Raw genomic sequence first — 19,949 nt, forward strand, 5'->3', positions numbered from 1 at the left:
TGACTGTGCTAGCGCCTCGAATGTTTGCCTTTATCAAGTAGAACCGACGGCACAAGCAGAAGCCAAAAACATCAAAAAGACAAGGCCCAGGGGAGATGGGCAACAGTGAACTTGTCACCACTCATTGTCTCTGACGCATTCAGGGGCCCTCTGGGTACCTGCCAATGCCCCTGGCGTGCCGCACAAAACAAAGGTGGGACCCCTCTCCTGTTAGTCCGAGACACGGCAGCTCCACGCTCCAGCAGCAGCTCGCAGACCTCCAGCTTCCCTCGTCCTGCAGCTGCGGTCAAGGCTAAAAGAAAGTCACAGGAGAGGACTCTGTTAGGATGTGGTGGCTAAAGGGGCCACAGATTCTCTGACACTCCTGTCACTGAGAGGAAGAGGTCTACATATCCTCCTCCCAGCACCAGCACCACCAGAATCTGGGTGGGCCCCATGACAGCTCTGACCAACAGAACACAGCAGAAATGACACTGAGCCAGCGTCTGGGCCCAGGTCCTAAAAGATGGGCAACCTCTGCTCCCCTGGAACACTCGTGGTTGGAACCCGGATGCCATGCTGTGAGGAAGCCCAAATAGCTCTGCGGTGAGACCCACAGGGAGAACTGAGGCTTGTGTGTGATTGACAGTCCCAGAGGTGCTCTCAGCAGAGAGCCAGCAATAAATTGTCAACCGTGTATGTACCATCCTGTAAATGAACTCCCAGAATGAGTCTAGCTATACCAGCTAAAGCAGTGTGAGCAGAGGTGAGCCACCACCCCTTCTGAGCCCAGGCCAACCTGTAGATTTAGGAGTCACTAAGTTTCGGCTTTATTGTTTGCTTTTTTTCCACAGCAAAAGATAATCAGAATATAGTGCAACACAAACAGAGATCGGTATTATTGTCCAGTCTGGCTTCTTACCCTGGAGTCATAAACTTCATTCAACAAGAACTAATAATTATTCAAGCAGTCAAGAGCATTTCGCATCACTCCTGCCTTTATGGAGCTTAGAACCTCAGTAACAAGTCATGATTTCAGATTAAGAATATCAGGAAAGGGAGGTCAGATTACAGAGGGCCTTGAGTGCCCAGGAGAATAGCCCAGTGTGATCCTGGAGTCAGTGAGCTGCCTGCTGGTAGCAGCGGTGCTGTGGGGAGGTCAGCCAAGGATAAAAATGGTACAAAGGGAAAAAGAATATGGAGCAATATGAATACAATGCACTCACATCAGTGACTGTGCTTCCCCCCTCCAAAGTCATGACTCTTAATGAGGGTGTTGAAAAGAGGGGTTTAAATAGTGCTGCCATGAACATAGGGATACACAGATCTTTACAAATTATTGTTTTGGTTTTCTTTGGATAAATACCGAGAAATGCAATTGCTGGGTCAAAAGGTAGCCAAGATATGGAAGCAACCTAAATGCCCATCAACAGACAATTGGATAAAGAAGTTATGGTTCATATATTCAATGGAATATTAGCCATAAACAAAATGAAATCTGACTATTTGCAATAAAATTGATAGACATAGAGGTGATTATGCTGAGTAAAATAAGTCAGAGATAGATAAATACCATATGACTTCACTTATGTGCAGAATCTAAGGAAGAAAAAGAACAAAGTAATTGAAAACAGATCCACAAATATAGAGGACAATTGGGTGATGGCCAGAGGGGAGACGGGTGGGGGGAGGCTGGGCAAAAACAGTGAAGGGTTAAAGAAATACAGATGACTCGTTGATAGAGGGTCAAGGGGATGGGGGAGCATGGCATGGGGAATGTGGACAGTAGAAAGGTAATGGCTATGTGTAGAGCCAGAGGGAAGATAATCAGGGGGATCGTTTCATAAACTATATAAATGTCTAACCGATGTACTGCATACCTGAAACTAATAATACAAAAAAAAAAAGAGGGGTTTAGCTAGAAGAGAGGTCTCTACTCTGTCATGTGAATCACTGTCTAGAGAGAGCAGTAGGCTGCAGGGACAATACCAGTCCTGACAACAAGCTTTGAATGGAGAACAGGAAGGTGCTGAGGGTGAGGGTCAAAGACACCTCAAGCCGGAACATCTATGACACAGAGGAGGAAAAGGGTGGAGAGTGATGCTGTCCCTCTTCCTGGTGCCTGCACAGGACAGCTTTGTTTTTAGATACAGCCTCAAGCCTACGGATCTCCAACTTTCAGAATAGATCAAGTGTTCCTACAAATACCAATAAGACATCTCAATATGAAAAGGGGGAAAACATAGGAAAAGGACCTTCATAAGGTGAAGTCCGAGTGCCAATGAATTTATTATGAAAATTGCCCAACCTCAGTAGTAATCCAAGTAATTGAAAAATGAATGTAGAACAATGGAAATGGTCCTATACCACTGGTGAGAGTGAAGACTGAGTGACTCGTTCTGAAAAACAGCCTGACACTACTGAGTAAAGTGGAAGATGCACACATCCTACTGCCCCGCAACCCCGCCTGCAGACCACGCCTGTGGTACCCCTGGAGTGCGCCGAGCGACATATGCAACAGTGCTCACAGCTGCCCCGAACTGGAAGCAAACCAGATGGCCATCAATAGTAGTGTGCATAAGTTATGGTATAGCCAAACAACGGAATGTTACATAGCAATGCCAATAAACACTGTGCAGCTAAATGCAGTACAATGGGCCAGCCCACGAACTCAACGTCGATTCCAAGAAACAAAACACGAGAGAACAGACACAGGGTGACTGTTCATACGTAGCTCAGAAAGCACTGCTGAAGCAATCCTGGAAAAGGCCCAGACGAGGGCGGGGCCTGGCTCAGTGCAAGTCCCTGGGTCTGCGTCCTGCTCTCCTGCATCCTGCACCTCAGACCAGGGGAGCCAAGTGCTGAGAAACACAGCTTTCCACACACACCCTAGGCCCGCTGTCCTCCTCAGATTCCCTCTCAGAACAGACAGCCGTACCCACTCCAGCTTCCTGTCAGCCTGGCCATGGTTGACACTCCAGAAGCCAAACACACAAAAGGATGCAAACCTGACATCAAGGCCCGATCTCCCTATGACAGAGAGCAGCTCCTCCAAGGAACAAGGAAGTCTCTATAGACATTCCCGAGCGTCATGGTACAGTGGGCCAAAGACCGTACTTCTTCACACGTCACAGAGAGATGCTCACATGACCTGAGCTCTGCTTCCATGCCAGGGGCCTAATACAGTGAGGCTGTGGGAGTGAGCCAGCATGCCCGGCAGTCCTACTCTTGGGGACCTAGGGACATAAAGGTCAGGCCAGGGAAGATGGGGGGAAGCAAAGCCTCTCCTTCCAGAAAGGCAAGTTAGCTCTTACTTTGCTTTTGGCCCTCAGCGCCCCTGAGGCAGGGAATGTGTGACCAGACTAGCTTGTCATTGGGCAATCTTAATAATGCTTTCCTGTCATCTGTCTATTCGAAGAATTTCTTCCAACTGCAAGAAACGCCACTTTTAACAACAGTTGCCATCTGTATTACTGTTTTTCTCTAGAAGTGCAACCAGAATAAAACACAAACATGAAATGTAAGCCACGGCTGATCTCGACTGCAGTGCCATCCCTGTCTGTGTATAAACAATCTCATTGTCAGTGATCGTACATCTAAACTTGTAAATAAATTATAAACAAATGCCATTAACAGAATAGAATTTTTATCAGTTTTATATAAGGATGCACTGGGGTAGAAGTGGGGGTTCCCATAACCAAAATGTTTGAAAACCAGTGGCCAAGGCGATCCTGTCTCTACAATAAAAGTCGACGCTAGTGGGTCCTGGTCCCTACTACCCTGGGCACGCCCATCACAGTTCCTCTCTGCCATGATGTTAATGATTCCTACATCACTGGGGCATTTTTACATATGTTATCTGGATAGATCTGAACATGACCCCTGTGGGTGGCTCATGAGATGGAAGATGTAGGCAGAGAGCCACTACATGGACCTGCTGCTCCTCTGCAACCTTCCTCCAGTTAGGAAAGGCCTCCTCTTCCCACTCCACCAGCTGCAGCTGAGTATGACAAAGGACAAACAAACGAATGAACACGAACACACACACACACACACACACACACACACTCTCTCTCTCTCTCTCTCTCTCTCTCTCTCTCTCTCTCTCTCTCTCTCTCTCTCTCTCTCTGTAGCCAAGGACATGGTCAGCACAGATGTAGGACACCATGGGAAGAAACAAACTCAGGCTCTTCCATTTGATGAAGTCTGAAGCAGCTGATCCACCATAAAGGTCCATTCTCTTCTATTTGGTAAACAAGTTTTGTCTGCATTATAAATGGGGTCTTAAATCAGAATGTCTGTTGCAGCTGCTACTGAATTTCTGCAACAGCAGCACATCAGAAGCAACAGCCCAGCACTAAAGACAGGACCCTAAGCAGTACATGTGGAAAGCTGCTTTAAGGAGACACCAGAGAAGCCAGAGGTTGGAACCGCTGCAAGCAGACGCCAGTGCCACCCTAGGCTGGATTCCATTCTCCTCTTCCCTTATGGCCTGACTTATTGTGCGTTTAGTGATAAAATTCCTTTTGAAGTGATAAAGCACAGGCTGTAAGGGTCTCACAGAATTTTCTCAGGCTTGACACGGACCACATTTTGCACACAAATTCTTAATGAGGCTCTCATTTTTCAAATGATGCCAATATTTTTGGTTGCATCCCTTAGGACCCCAGAGGATAGGCTGCATCTCAAGTTTCAGCAGCCACGAGGATTTCAGGATACCATATTCGGAAATAAGCAAGGCTAAAGACTAGTCAACTACATGCTTAAGCAAACAAAATCAAGGCAAAACTCTGCTCAGGAATTCCAACTATTCTGCTGAAAAGGCTGACCGCTGAGTCTGAGCTGACCACCAGACTCTAATGAGGGTCACTGTACTCGGCCTGGCCAGTAAACAGGAGAGGGGACCAGGACAGGAGGAGAGTGTGCCCTGGCAGTGGGGTAATGTCTTGTTTACTGGCCAATGATATTCGAAGATGGAGAAAAAAGAGGGTATGAAATAGAGACACTAAAATCAAAATGAACACATGGCACTTTTTAGGACTCAAATTGGATACGATTTCTTTTACTTGCAAAATCCTTAACAAGATGGCACTTTCGTAATTAAATTTCCATGAAAGCATGGATCATTTTCTGACGATTCTGAGTAATTTTGCCTCAGGAATACTGTCCTCTGTCTTCAGAGCATGAGTAGATTTGTTATGGCAGATAATTCATTTTAAGAAAACCCAACTGACACTAAACAATATGAACTTATTAAAAATATCAGTGAGATATGGTTCTTTGTAAGATGGATCCTTTGCAGGAATCTTTTACATATTAAAGTTCCCTAGGCAAAGATTTGATTTACAAAAACTCAACTGTCAACTTGCCAGAAACACAGTCATCCCAGAAACAGGGCTGTTTGTAACATTTTATGGCAGATCTGTCGGTTGAATACACAGGGATGCACTACCTGTTAAACCCCAGCCCATAATATGCTTCTGTCCCCGATTTAGACTTTGAGAGAAGGGAGACAGGTCAGTACACACAGAGGCAGTGCCCGGATTCCAGATAATGACCTTTTCATATATTATACAGTGATGACCGAAACCACCTGCCAAGTCCAGAGCTGAGCACATCAGCCAAAACAGATGCACCTGCAGAAGGGCACTTCCTGCTGGATGGATGAGATGGCTGAGGGAGCGATGGCGGCAAAGAGGCTCAGCTTTGCTTGTATACTTGTGTTTATTTGTGCAACATATTTACTAATATATCGGTTTTTCTCATCTTTTATAAAAAAGAATGGAAAATGGAAAAAATGGAAGTGCCATAATAGTAGTAGTAAGCAGCAGGGTTCTTATAAATGTTATCCAGTTGGGACCAAGATGGAAATCATTAGACGTGGCAAAGGCAGTGATGCTTGAACTTCAATGGACAAACCCAGCTCAACTGTAAAGGAGAAGAACAAGACTAAAAAGTGCACGTAAAATGCTGGAAAATTCCCAGCTATTTTATCTAAGAGGTAAAACGTAATTAGCGATTTTATGATTTAAAAAAAAAACAAAAAAACAAACACTCTTTGGGAATAGCAGCCCCTTCCTCTCCACTTTCTAACAACTGACCTTTGAAGAAGTTCTTAGAACAGAAGCTGAGAGCATTTGACTTTGCTGCCATTTGGGTCTGGGCTGAGCTGTCACACGGAGGGCCGCAGAGAGGCTGGCCCCAAAGCCCTGACTGAATAAGAATACCTAATCCCCATTAAAAAAAAAAAAAAAAAAGCCAGACAACATCCCTTCCTCTACTTCTAGGTATAGGGCTGAGATTTATAAAAGCCAGTCTTACAGTTCCACGGCTGAGGGAGGGAGGGCTTCTGTCAGATAGAACCACCTTCCCAGCAGTTATAAATTCTTCATCTCCACAAAGACCGGGCAGTTATTTGATCTAATCCTCAACAATGTGAAGCATAAAATGAAACACAATAAAGCCTGCTCTTACTTAAAATTGTCATGGCATTGGGAGATGAAACCTTGAGAAGCCTCCAGCATCCTCAGCCTGGATGAAGCCCGTGCTGGGAGGGGCACAGCCGCTCAGCGACCTCATGAACAGGAAGCCAGCACTGCCCACATGTCCTGATTGTTCCCATTTGGCAGAAGTCTCCCAGGAGGGCCTACAGCGACTGGCAGGCCAGCAAACTGGGCTGGGGTCACGGAGAGGGTACCTGTGTTACAAAGCGATAGGCGGCAACCAAGCACCACACAAGAATGTTGCCTCGCCCTCCACATCAGCCCGTTTCCCAACGTGCTACCTATGAGAGGTGAGAACAAGGCAGGATTCAAATCTGAGGAACCAGGACACTTCCGACATAAGTTCTACTGTGAAAACACACTGCTAGTCTCATGCATAGATTAAAGATTACACATGAGCCTCAAACTGCCCAGGAATTCTTTAAAGAAATAAAATGCGCAATTGCCACTAAACAGGACTTCGTGTGTGACCAAAACTCTTTATAAAGATTCTTCATAACTGTAAAGTAATTGCAAAGTAATCAAGGTTCTATCATTTAAGCATTCATTTCAATACTCTATCAAGACCAAATGCATAGCATAAATTAATATTACAATGATAATTAATATTAACAATCAACTTATCACAACCTCTGTAGCATATTACATCTGTTGAACACTCAGAACTGCCAAGCTCTGGGTAAAATACTATGGGTGAATTCTCATTTAAATTCGACAAGAATCCTTTGATAAGAATCATATTAAATAATTAATATGTCTATTTTATTGAGGTGAAGGAAATGAGTCACAAGAGTTACATCATTTGCCCCAAATCATGAAGCCAGTCAGTGTCAGTCAGGAATTAAACCCAAGCAGCTGAATAAACCTGGAGCCATGCTATAAAAAAGGAAAAATCCTGACATATTTTAATAACATATGATGACACTGTAGAGTGCTTCCTGCATGAGGCGTCATCAAATTAACTCACAAATTCATTTAATACACAATCAACTTCTATGAGCAAGAATCGCTCATCTTGGTTTTACAGATAAGGAAAATAAGGCTCAGGGAAGTCAAACCACTCGCCTAAGGTCACACAGCTGGTGGGAGGCAGGGAGAAGTGTGGATGTCAAGGACTCGGGCTGGAGTCGAGAGTTCTTAGCTCCCATCCTGTTGCCCTCAGGAAATCTCCTTTAAAAATGCCCAGCTAATCAAACAGACTACGAATGCTGTTTTAGAACGAGAGTGTCAGAAAACACTTTTCTTCTCCCGAGGAACAGTTAAGCTTTCTCCCATGAACAGTAAGAATAATCTACAATGACCACATTCCCTTCTAACTCTGGACGCACAGTATCCTCAGGCCAGAACGGTAGCTCAGCCCAGCAAACCTTCAGACACCATGGCAGGAATATTTGTGCTACTCCGCGTGTCCTTCTCCTGACTTTATTTTCTTCCTAGTCTTAGATGTACTATTTCAAATAAGCCTCTTCAAATCCTTTGAGGAGTGATATGTTATAAATAACGTAAACTCAATTTAAAAACAATTTCCTAAAACATGCATGACATAAATCACATTTCACACAGACTTCGTTCTAAAAATCTATCAGAAGATCGCAGCTTTGAACAGCTGTCACTTCTAAAGTGTGCTGAGAATGCTCACATTTTTGATCCCCTTACACACCAAATTATTTAAAGCACACATAACATGCTGCTCTTCTTTCTCTACATAAAGGGCTGAGCATGTGCTGAGGAGGACAGAGTTATGTGCTGGACACCATGCAAGGGGTCAGTGTAAAAAGGGGGCATTTTCACACAGTCATTTTATACGATCTCACATCTGGTCCCAAAAGAGGAAAAAAAGAAAAAGAATCTAAATATCATTTCAATAAGAATTTGAAAGAACCAATTAAGGTTTTTCTTTGGGAATGCAAATGTACTATCTGTTGCCCATCGAGGAGCGACTGATTGAAAGAACAAGAAACAGTATTTGTAGGTAAAGAAGCCCTAAGCTACCAAAATCTAGATGAGTATGAGTCTTTATGTTGAAAGCAGAAGTCTGTTTTTTAAAAATGAATGTGAAGGAACCACTCACCAGAACGATAGATTCTATGTACAGCAAAAGCAACATAAAGGTATGAACAGAGTCCTCGTAAGGGGTCAAAGTACCAGTTCATTTGCACCTGAGTGGGTATTTTAACATACCCACTTCTTGCCCCTCACCAGCACTAAAGGTCAGCTGATTTTTGCTGTCCTCTCGGCAGAGAGGAGTGGTCATCAGAACACTCCCATGTCAGGGGCAAACCCCAGAGTCCGCTCGAGCAGGAAGCGGACAGGGTATGGATAAACCCAGTCCACTTAGTTCTTACCCTCAAATCCCCTCTACTGTCCACTTAGTTCTTACCCTCAAATCCCCTCTACTGACCCCCACACTCATTTTTTTCCAGAGCCTGGATTACCCCCTCCCTGAGTGTCCTACATCACCCCACTTTGTTCCTCCCCTTACAGGGTCCTAGGTTACTCCAACTTATGTCCCCTCTCCCATACTCCTCAGAGTTCTATGTTACCCTAACTTTTCCCATGCCTTCCTAAGTCCTGGGTTACCCTTCTCCCACCATAGAGGATCCTCAATTCCCCCCTACATCCTGGGTTATCCTCTCCCTCACACTCTCTCGGGTACTAGGGTCTCTTTTTGTGCTTTAATGCCAAGGACAATCAAGAACTTCTACCATTGTTAGGACTGACAGAAACCTGGATTTCTACGCATCTCTCTGCACTTTCTTAAAACAAACACTAGCAGAGGAAGGAATGTCCTGACAAGGATTTTCCAACAACAGTGCCAGCGAGATACTCAGGACCTCCAAAAAATCGAGTACCTTAGGTATAGTACAGCAAGTCACTTAGCTTTCCTCTACAAGATACATTCAGCAAATTCCTCAACACAGATTCTCCACGTGCCCCAACAAGCAATGGATAAATGCCTTTCCTTCTAGTTTCTCACCTGAAATTCTGTCCTGGATGTCCATACGTATGTGAATGTCAAACTCCACCCAGTAAGTTTTAAACTTACTTTAAACTCTTACCAAATAACAGCCCTCCTCTCTCCAAAAAACGAATAAGGCAAAATACGAATGAATAAAGGGTCATTTCTAAACCAACCATAAGCCATCCTGTTCCCTGGGGTGCATGCACCATTCTGTGGGGCAGCCTTGGGTGTGACTGGCTCAGTCATCCACGGCCTGGGTCCACCTGCGATTCAGAACTGAAGGACACCTCACCTCCAGGGCGGTGGGCAGAACCACAGAGTGGGAAATTAAAACAGCCGTGGAGACAAGAGGGAAACTTAAAACATCAAGGATGAAATGCACCTCTACCCTGCTTCATGGCCCAGTAAGGAAAGAGGTCCGAGGACACCCTCCCCCAGGATTGGCCTGGAAAAGCTCCCACTCCAGCTGACAGGCCGAAGCCTCAGACTCAAGTTCCAGAGGCAGCCAGGTCCTACCCGGAACCCGGTCCAGAATTAGAGAACAGTGGACTGTGATTAGCATACATGCCAAACCGAACAGCTTCGGCGCACTACAAAAAGAGCAGGTTTTGTAGCTAAATTACCTACTCAATTTACAGTGGAGAAAATGTAACCCTTTTTAGAAATAGAGCCTAATAAGGTGATTGGTTTTGTTTTTGTTTTTGTTTTTAACAGCTTTGGCAATAAGAAACACTGTATTTATAATAATTAAACTTTTTTGGAAAGTATTTACCAACTAAAGTATTTTACCAACTAAAATAGCATGGACAACATAAAGGAACACTTTACATGAAGTATCTCAGTCAGACTTCTAACTGTGTCTGATGGGGCATCCCCTTTCAGAAATTAGGAAAGGGCAGCCCTTGGAAATGGTCAGCTGATGGGCAGAACGGCATCCTATTCGTGTGTGAAGCCAAGGACTCCAGGCCTATTGGCAGACCAGCTATCATGCAGTAAGAAGGATTTCCAAGGGGGCAATGGAGTGAGGGCACAGCACATCCTGGGGTAGGTGGTTGGGCTGATACTGCAGGGAGGAAGATGTTATGGACTCAAAGAAGGGGTGGGCACAAGCCATTCTGTCCTGTCAGTCATGACCGACCACACCACGTTTGGCTGCTAATAGCTGTTTCAATGATGAAGTCCAGTCCCCAACTACACTCACAGCACATGTGCGGCATCAGTGACCAGGACAGAGTTTCTAGGCTGGCCTGGAATCCAGCAGGATGTGACCTGTGCTAAGACAGACACAAAGAAACTAGATTTGGTCCTTATGACAACTGGTAAGGGGCTCCTCACCGCGCCCCCCATACCCCGCCAATTTCTCCCCAATTGTTCTGCAAAGTGAATGTTATCTGCCCTAAAAATTACATGGCTTTGTTTTCTATAAAACCACTTGTCCACTCAACACCTATGTGACAAGCAGCAGACCAGGACAGTGGCTACTGACTACCAGGTCAGACAGCACCGAAAGAACATCTCCATCACCGTAGAAAGTTCTACTGGACAACATCAGACTAGACACAGTCGCTATACACATAGGTGAGGAAAAGAAACATGGAAATTACTGTTTTCCGGAAGCTCACAACTTAGGCAAAACAGCCTTTTACCAAATAAGTGACATCAACAAATTTATAAATGTTAAGTGCTAAGAAGGGATGTGCAAAGTGGCCAAAAGAGGCAGGGCTGGGGAAGGCATATTTGCAGGTAGAATGGAAAATGATGAAATAGAAGGGCTTCTACTTCCCTGTGAAGAGCTACATATCACCAGAAACAGACAGGATGCTCACAGACTCGAGAGTTGCTTGGAGTTTGGAAAAACAGTTCCTCTGTTTTCAGAGGAACCGCATAAGGTCACCAGTTAGGCATCTGTGATCATTTCAGTTTGGGCTAATTCACATCGAACACTGACATGGAAACAGTAACTCAGTTAGGGCTGGACTTCGCGGGAGCCAGCACTTACTTGTCATGGCTATGGAACGCCTGAAACACAGATAACACAAGTATCTGATGGGTTCTTGTTATGTTCCAGGCTGCCCAGAAACCATGAGACTGACCCTGTCTGACCAAATCTGTGAACATCATGAAGCAAAGGGCCTCGGCAGCCTGGAGGGCAGAGCTGCTGGGTGGAGAGATACAACAGCAAGCCCACTTCTCAGTAGCTCCCAGCTTTCTCCGGTGGGTCCCACTGCTTCTCCACGTGAGTGAGCACTAGAAGCACTAAAGAGCTACCAGACTACAGAATGATTTTGAAGGGCTATACACTAAATGTCCAATAGAAGTAAAAAGCAAATAGCCACAGATGCTGGTGAAAAGGGATACTTACATAAATTAAGCTCTCTGCTCTATAAAACAGATAGAGATATTCTCTAAGTTTTCTAAGAGCTGGAGTTTACTGCAATATACCCTAAATTAAACATTCTTATCATTTTAGATTAGTGTTTTAAAAGTCTATTATATATTTTGTCGCTTTAAACTTAAGATAGGAACCATCTCCTTTCTGTGATGACCCTGATGACGCTGGGTCATCAGCAGGGAGACACACAGGGTACTACAGATGCACAACTGTCCCTACTCCTGCCATCCCCATGTAGACTGGCACGAGGGACAAGAGACTTCACATGAGCCTGCTGTTTCCTGCGCCCCCTCCTCTCTGGCTATCAGCTGTCATCACCTCTCACCAATGGCCTCCTTCTTCCAATCAGCACTGGACATGAAAATCACACTTTCACGATGTACAATAGATACACTGAGGTTGCAAGGGGCTCTCCTGGCAGAAAAGTGAAGGACCCTGTGCAGGGTTTAGTACCCCCACTTCTGGAATGTAGCTGTGAGAGGAGAGATGGGCAGGTAGCTGTGCTCCAAACAGGGCAGCATCACTGCATGGAAAACAATAGGCCCTTCAAAGCAGGGAAAGGTGAGGCAAAAACAGACCCAAGAGACCCTGCCTTGTAGCCCTATCGGCTGGTGGTTTAAAGCCAAGCTGTTCACACCTAAAGCTATACTGACAGACTTGTATAAACTTATACAAGGGTTCAAAGAGAAATAATGAATGGCATTATTCATACAAAGCTTCCAGTTGTTCTGTCATCTTTCCGCACCCTCTAACTGTGGCCGAGACAGATAAGCTCCATTCTACTGTCTGAGACACAAGCCACCATTGACCACACCCAGGAATGAGGACCAAACAAAACCAGGACGTGAGACAACTGCTTCCACTTCCAAAGGTCCCTAGCAACTAGAAGCAGTGCACAGAGCAGCACAGCCCACACAGGCTGGGGAGCCGCCAGGTTACTGCTTGGTGAGGATGAGGACTATGAGCTGACCCACCGGCTCATGCTCTCATTATTGGGGCCTCTGTTCCAGGAGGCATTCAGGTCAGGTAACGTGGATTCTACAAAGTTGAATCCCAAACACAGACCTCATGGTCTGGGTAAGGTAGTATATACTCATGCAAAGCCCGAATCTACAGACATTCTCTCATCTAAAACTTCCTCAGCAAGATTTCAACGTATTCCTTTGACAACCACAGACCTGGAAATTAGGAGAGTTCGGGGTAGCAGACAACGGTAGTCATTTTTGAAGAATACAAGAGAAAGGTACCAGATAAAAAATGCAGAGAAAGGAACACTGATTTTATTGACACAGAGTCCATAGAGGACTGTTGGGGCCCGCTAAGCCTGAGAAGCAGTGCTTAGCTTTTTTCTGGTTTAAATTTCTTTAAAAAGTCTCTTAGCTGAGGAAATTCACCCTGATGCGTGCTGAGGAAGGGTGTGAAATGCTTCTGAGGTCGCAAAGTGGTCTGAAGGTTATGTGTGAGGCTTTGGAAGGGTGGGGCTGAGCTATTATTCATCTTTTCATTAAGACTGATGGGAAGTCAGTGGTTTCCCTTACAGTCTCTAGCTCTCAAGGGGGAGGCAGAGTACTGAAATTCAGGACAGGTCACCTGTGAGACACAGCAGATCACAAACGCAGTCCTTCTCTGGATTTTTCTTTCAGAAGGAAAAATCACCTTAATTATGAAAGGCTGGAGAGTCCCATCTGAGCTGAGTATGTGCCGTTACTACTACTAGCACTAAGCCCCATCACCATCATGGGCACCTATCATTAGGTGTCACCATAAGTTGGACACATTAGACAGCGTCACAGTGGCTCTTTATTCGTCCTCAAGCCATGAGCCACCTGACACTACTTAAGGGGTGCCTCTTAAGAAAATAAGAGTCCTGGACTCCTCTAGACCCAATCAATCTAGGTACAAGTGTCCTAGGGGTTCTTATCATTAGGTATATTTGGACAAGATTCCTTATCTTCAACACCATCCTAGAAAGTAGATACTATTTACCTCATTTGACAAAAAGTCAAAGTTACTCGTCGAAAGGTGCTAAAGTAGGCAATGAAAAGGCAAGGATTCTGACCTTCTGGCAAGCACAAAGCCAAGCCATGCACGGACCCACTGGAGTACACTGCTGCCCACGACATGGTATGGAAGTGGATGGAAATTTCTTTCACCAAATTATAGAGCAGCCTGTACTATCTAAATGGGTGGGGGAAGGAATCCATAAAGAATTAAAGGCAATATTTAAATTTACACTCATTTAGGCCCAACCATAATCCAACCCCGTTTGGGGTCCTCCGCTCTCCTTGGAACAAGGGAGGCCAGGCCACCTCCTTCCTTGGCAATGCAACTAGCATTACGAGCCACACACACGGTGGCTGCCCCAGAGGGAGGGTGCCAAGAGGCTCTGAAGCGCACCCCATCCCCCAAACTCTGAGGCTCTTCCTAAGTATGAATCAGCTGATAAACTGTACACACTACCATTTGGCTTGATAAGAAACAATTAAGAAGCTTTTGGAAATAAATCTGCAAGAGAAATGGAAGTCATATATAGTAAGGACACACACAGGACACAGCTTGGAAATGCATATTAACTTCTTATTTAATGCATATTAAACACTCTTTGATATAACATGTGCCATATCTATTAAACAACTACTCATAACTTAAGAGTCTTATGTGCCTAATACCAGTTCAGTCGAATGGAAAATGCCAAAGCAGCATTATCTATATTAGGATGACAGATAACCGACTAAGACCTTTAAGATATACTCCCCGTGGGCTTCCTTCCCACACTACCGTTAAGCACACATACCCCGCACTGATGGAAATGGACTTGATAAACTCGTATTCAGCTTTCGAGTAGGCCCCATGAGGCCCGAGTCCTGCTCTCACTCTACAAGGCAGAGCACCTTTGATTCCTCTGAACATGGGGCTGGAAGCTCCTGCCCTGCTCACTCTGCGTGGTTCACAGGAAGACCAGGTTGATTAGGGTAAGGGCATACCTTACTTAGGTACTTCTAGCTGACATTCACCAGGTGTACAGGAACTGCTAGTCTGATTCAAAATGATTCAAATTTTATATGATTCTAGAAAAGTTTTATTATTCATTAAGGAAGTTTTTAAAAGCTCTAAGCTTCTAATGCTTCGTGATAAAATAACAACAGGACTTTATGCATCCCAAGTCATTCTTAAGAAGATTAGGCCAAAATGAGGGCTAAAACATCAAGCTGGCCCAGACTATAAGCAGCGGAATTATAATTACCTGTTTCTCCCCACAGCGTGTCGGTGCCATTGACGTCTATTTCATGTTCCTTTTCCAGTCCCAGTAAGCACTGGACCACCTGTCAGAAGTGGCAAGGTGATTTAATGAGTTCTCATAGCCATATGTCCTTATTATATCCCATGTATCAAAGGACTGAGTGTGTTGTTTTTTAAACATGATTATCTCATGCTGCACAAGGAGAGAAAATATAATGAAAACTGTTTTCAAGCATAATTCGTATGCTATTCACACTTTCACTTTGAAAAGAATTAAAAAAAAAAAAAAACAGTGGATTTCAGCAACATTGTTCAGGATTACCAGGTACTCAGAATTTTAATGAATTCCAACATGACCCAAATATGCCAGCCTAATCAACGAAGGACACGGGAGATCATACAAAGAGCGGTTTCTGCATAAATCGCCGAAAGATGGTGAATCCATTTTCACAAGTAAAGAAAATGAGGCGATGTATATCTTTTCAAGAAAATAAACAGTAAGATCCAAATAATTTTTCTGCTGACGGCATTAGTCTTCTTTTCCGTACAGGAATCCTGCCCATCAAAGAGCAGGTTGGGTCACAGGTGTGGAGGCAGAGTGCTGGCTCATGGGGAGACGGAAGTGTCTGAGCCCTGAGCCAGAGCCGACATTCACTCCAAGCACCAGCAGAGACAGGAAAAGCCATTTTCCAGTCTCACAATCTACACTCTTTGCAGTAGGCTGAATAATGGTCCCCAAATATGTCTATACCCTTGTCCCAGAAACCTGGGAATGTTACCTTATATGGCAAGAGGGAATGTGCAGGTGTGATTACGACTCTTGAAATGGGACGATTATCCTGAATTACCCAGGTGCATATCTCATATACATCTCACACAATCACAGCTGTCCTTATAAGAGGGACAGGAAGAACCAGGCCAGAGGAAAGAAGAGATTTAAAAACTATTTATAGTTTTATTTTAAAGGAAAAATAACAAACCTATTACCTGGTAACATTTAACATTTTTACAAAATGTGTATTTTTTTAATGATATGAGTAGTTTTTCCAAAACTAAAACATACAGGTCAGTTGACTGGCATTGTCTCATATATTTTTTTATTATTATTATTATTATTAAGTTTATTTGGGTAACATTGGTTAATAAAATTATATAATTTTCAGGTGTGCATTATAATTTGACATCTATATATTCTATTGTGTGATTACCACCTAGAGTCCAGTTTCCTTCAGCTACCATATAATTTGATACCCTTTACTCACTTCACCCTCTCATAACCCCCCTATGTTTGACCCCCCTGATCCTGTCTACCTTTTCCCTCCTACCACGCCCCCTATCCTCTGGTAACCACTAGTCCATCGTCCATGTCCCTGTGTCTCATATTTTTGTAAATCTCTTCATGTCTGTCCTAAGATAGCTAGCTGCATTCTCTTAAACATTTCTGCATTCAATTTGTTGCGATATATTGTGTTGGTTGAAGTACTGTATGTGTGTATTTTTACTATTTTAAATGCCAAAAATTAGCCAGCCCGCAGTACATGTATGTGCATGTACATGTGTGCGTGCGTGTGTGTGCATGTGTATGTGTCTGTCCTTGTGTTTTAAATGCCAAAAGTCAGCCAGCTTTGCAACCAAATTTACTTTAAATCATTGCAGGGAAGAATTTTAGTAAGTACAGAGTGAGAAATACATGGAAGGGAGAGGTTAAAATACTATCAAATTCACAGACACGGGTCAGGAAATGACAATTAAATCTTCAAACAAGAATACGACATCTACCAGAATTAAGTGCTCTAACTACTGCGTGAAGTTTTCCTTCAGTGCAAGAACTGTGAATGACAAGCATTCTTACATGCTTATCAGAGCATTAAAGTTCTATTTTTAAAAATCCTTCAAATACGCAAGAACAATTTTAGAATTAGGATTCCGTATGATTATTTTTAAAAGAACACAAGGACAAAAGAATGAACCAAAGCAGAATAAAAGTAAGACAGGAGGGCAAGAGGGTAAAAGTAGAAAAGGGAAGGAAGAGAGAAATAGACAGGGAAGAGCAGAGAATGAATGTTACAAATATTACAACAGGCTCCATGTGGGAGCAGCCTGCCCCATTGCGTGAGCACGCATGTGCACCTGACACAGTGGGTTTTCACTCACGGGAAAGGTGTGATGCCAACAGATCTATACACATGCTCAAACCAACTGCTATTTCTTGAAATCCTCATCTTCTTTCATTTTCCATGTATCACAGGCTAGCAACTAAGAAGGTGATTGGCATAAGCATCCACCCCACTGGGCTCTACAGCGTCCAGTTACCCAAAAAGGAACCTCGCCATTCCACTCACCAAGCTGTGGCCCATGCTGGCAGCAGCTGTCAGCGCCTGCTGCAGGGCTTGGCTCTTCTTCAGTGTGCCTGGCTGGGGAGGGCCTGCCGACCACTCACAGGTCAGCAGGTACCGGAGAATGTCGCAGTGGCCCCTCAGTGCACTGTGGACCAGCGCACACTGTCCTTTCTTATCCAAGTGGTCCACCTGGGAAGCAGGGGTAGGGAAGGTCAATTTAGCATCACCTTTTCTCTGAGAACACAGGTTGCACCACAGATGCTGAGTGTAAACCTCAATCCACTGCATATCCACGTTCCAATGCATCTTTCTGGAGATGCACTGAATTACTTCATTGTAATGAATGCACTGTTCCAGGCCTCGGGTTCACTTTGAGTAACTAGTGATCACAGGATACCCTCCTCACTCCCAGTGTCCCTCCAGCAAACGGCTGGGAATGCCTAGTTCTCTGGGGACTATGTGTGAGGACACAGACAAAACCTTTGGCCAAAGCCCCTGTGCTTCTCAACTTCAGTCCCGTGGGTGTAATATTCTAAATCTGCTGTGACAAGCTACAATTTGGGGAGCAGAGCAGTTCTTTAGTCACTGAGCCAGGAGAGCCAGTGAAGAGAGAGGAATCTGGAAAACCCAGCTCTGAACCAAGGAAGGGAAGGAAGGGACCCTGAGTGACTTCTGATTGAAGAAGAAAGGAGGCCATGTGCTGGCAGGCAACCTGGCACATGTCGGCATGTCAAATATGGCCAGCCGGCCACAGAGTCCGAGTGTCTGAGTCCTGTGTACCTTCGACAGTCCGAGAGCAGCGGATAACACGTCATTCCTTGTCTACACCTGGGACTACTGGGTTGGAAAAGGGCCTAGCCTCTCCTCAATTGCAAATGCTGGGGGTGTTCTGTGCCCCTGCCCAGAGGCTTTGCAACAGCCACCTACACAATCTCCCTTCGCCTACAGGGCTTACGGCTGTGATGCGCAGGAACCTGCTAGCCTCCGAATAAAGCCAAGCCAGTGTGAATGTGGACATGGAGGCACGGTGATGTGCGAACATGCCCACTGGCAAGGCTTAACTACAATATTTCCCTTCTTCCATGAGCTAAGGTTCATCTGTCCCAAATATTGTATTTTTGAGAGAAAAACCAAAAAGGCTCCCACAGTTCCTACAGCCCAATGTCTCTTTGAACTTTAAATATCCTAATTAACTATGAAGACAAATATCAGTGATTTATTTCTATTATTATTCAAAAGCACATCTCTCCCTTCCCAATTAAATGCTTATAATAAAGCTAAACAGAGCTACTGTGAGCTTCGCACAGTTGTATTTAATCCATTAACACTGACAGTCCTAGAGTAACTTGTTTAAAAATACACCGTTACTTTCTATTAATGTTAACACATTCACTTATTTAAGGCTCACACAACAGCCCTATGGTAGATAACTGTTGTTGTGCCTATTTTACACATGAGAAGCCTGACGCAAAGAGGCTAAACGACCTGCCCAATATCCTAGCTGGCAGGTGGAGAAATGAAGGATTCGGGCTGTCTAGACCCACAGAACTCATGTTATTGTTTAAAAGAAAGGCATGTAATGAAATGGAAAAAGGAGAGAAAAATAATCGAACATTTAAATCTTTCAACCAATCAGTGCTGTGTTAAATGCTGTGATAACTTCTAGGTGTACACTTGCAGGCTTCCGAAAGGACTGCCCTACTATTCAGGCCGCTGGTGGCCAGGGGTCTCCCTGTTATCCTGCCTCCCCCTTTGACAACTTTAACGAGAGTAAGAGCTTAGGAGAAAACCACACGGCCCCTCGCTCTCCAAGGCTGTGCATCCGCGCACCTACATCAGGCTGAGCAGCGCCTGCAGCTCTACCCTTTCTGTTTATGTGGTGACTTCTGTTCACTGCAGTTCAACAAAGCAGAGGCAAGGAAGACTGGCCCAGTTGACAATTCCAGCAAAGCAGGGATGTGAAGATCTTTCCCCACCCACTGGGGCAGGCTGCTGCTTACCTTTGCCCCCTTCTTGACCAGCAGACACACCAGCTTCATGTGGCCAGCAGCTGCCGCATAGCAGAGGGCGGTCATGCCATTCTCTGACATTCCCTCCAGGAAGGCGCCAAATTCTAGGAGCAGAGTGACCACTTCCTCATGGCCGAGGTGAGATTGGACGCACAGGATCGGGGCGTTATTTAACACTTCTGTCCTGTAGTTCGCGTTGGCCCCTCCCAAAATCAGGAGACGGCTTACCTGTTGGATAATGTCCCCCAACAAGATTAATTTCTCACGTAATATCACGACACTTGCAACTACATTCGTTGAGAAGGGCAATATCCTCATTTTGATCCAGTGGTTCTCAAACCTGAATGTGCACCAGTGTTACCTGGAAATGTGTTGAAAATGCACATTCTCGGTGGTGGGAATGTAAAATCCTGCAGCTGCAATGGAAGAGTGTGGCAGTTTCTCAATATCCAGCAATTCCACTTCTGGATATATCACCAAAGGAAATAAAATCAGTCTTAAAGAGATATCTGCACTGCCTCGTTC

The 19,949-nt window shown here is 44.6% G+C and overlaps 1 protein-coding gene across 4 annotated transcripts in view; it reads right to left on the reverse strand.

The window, feature by feature from the left end:
* Positions 1 to 19,949, reverse strand: part of TANC1 (tetratricopeptide repeat, ankyrin repeat and coiled-coil containing 1) — a 244,115-nt gene that overhangs the window by 13,741 nt on the left and 210,425 nt on the right. For all 4 annotated transcript variants that reach the window (XM_023530007.1, XM_023530003.1, XM_011358985.2 and 1 more), the window contains 4 exons: positions 19,416 to 19,652; positions 17,419 to 17,604; positions 15,081 to 15,159; positions 159 to 292 (listed from right to left, as the gene is read on the reverse strand). In XM_023530007.1, the coding sequence (XP_023385775.1) occupies positions 159 to 292; positions 15,081 to 15,159; positions 17,419 to 17,604; positions 19,416 to 19,652 (636 nt within the window). The remainder of the gene's footprint in view (positions 1 to 158; positions 293 to 15,080; positions 15,160 to 17,418; positions 17,605 to 19,415; positions 19,653 to 19,949) is intronic.

This window comes from Pteropus vampyrus, unplaced genomic scaffold (assembly GCF_000151845.1).
Source record: "Pteropus vampyrus isolate Shadow unplaced genomic scaffold, Pvam_2.0 Scaffold2, whole genome shotgun sequence".
NCBI lineage: Eukaryota > Metazoa > Chordata > Mammalia > Chiroptera > Pteropodidae > Pteropus > Pteropus vampyrus.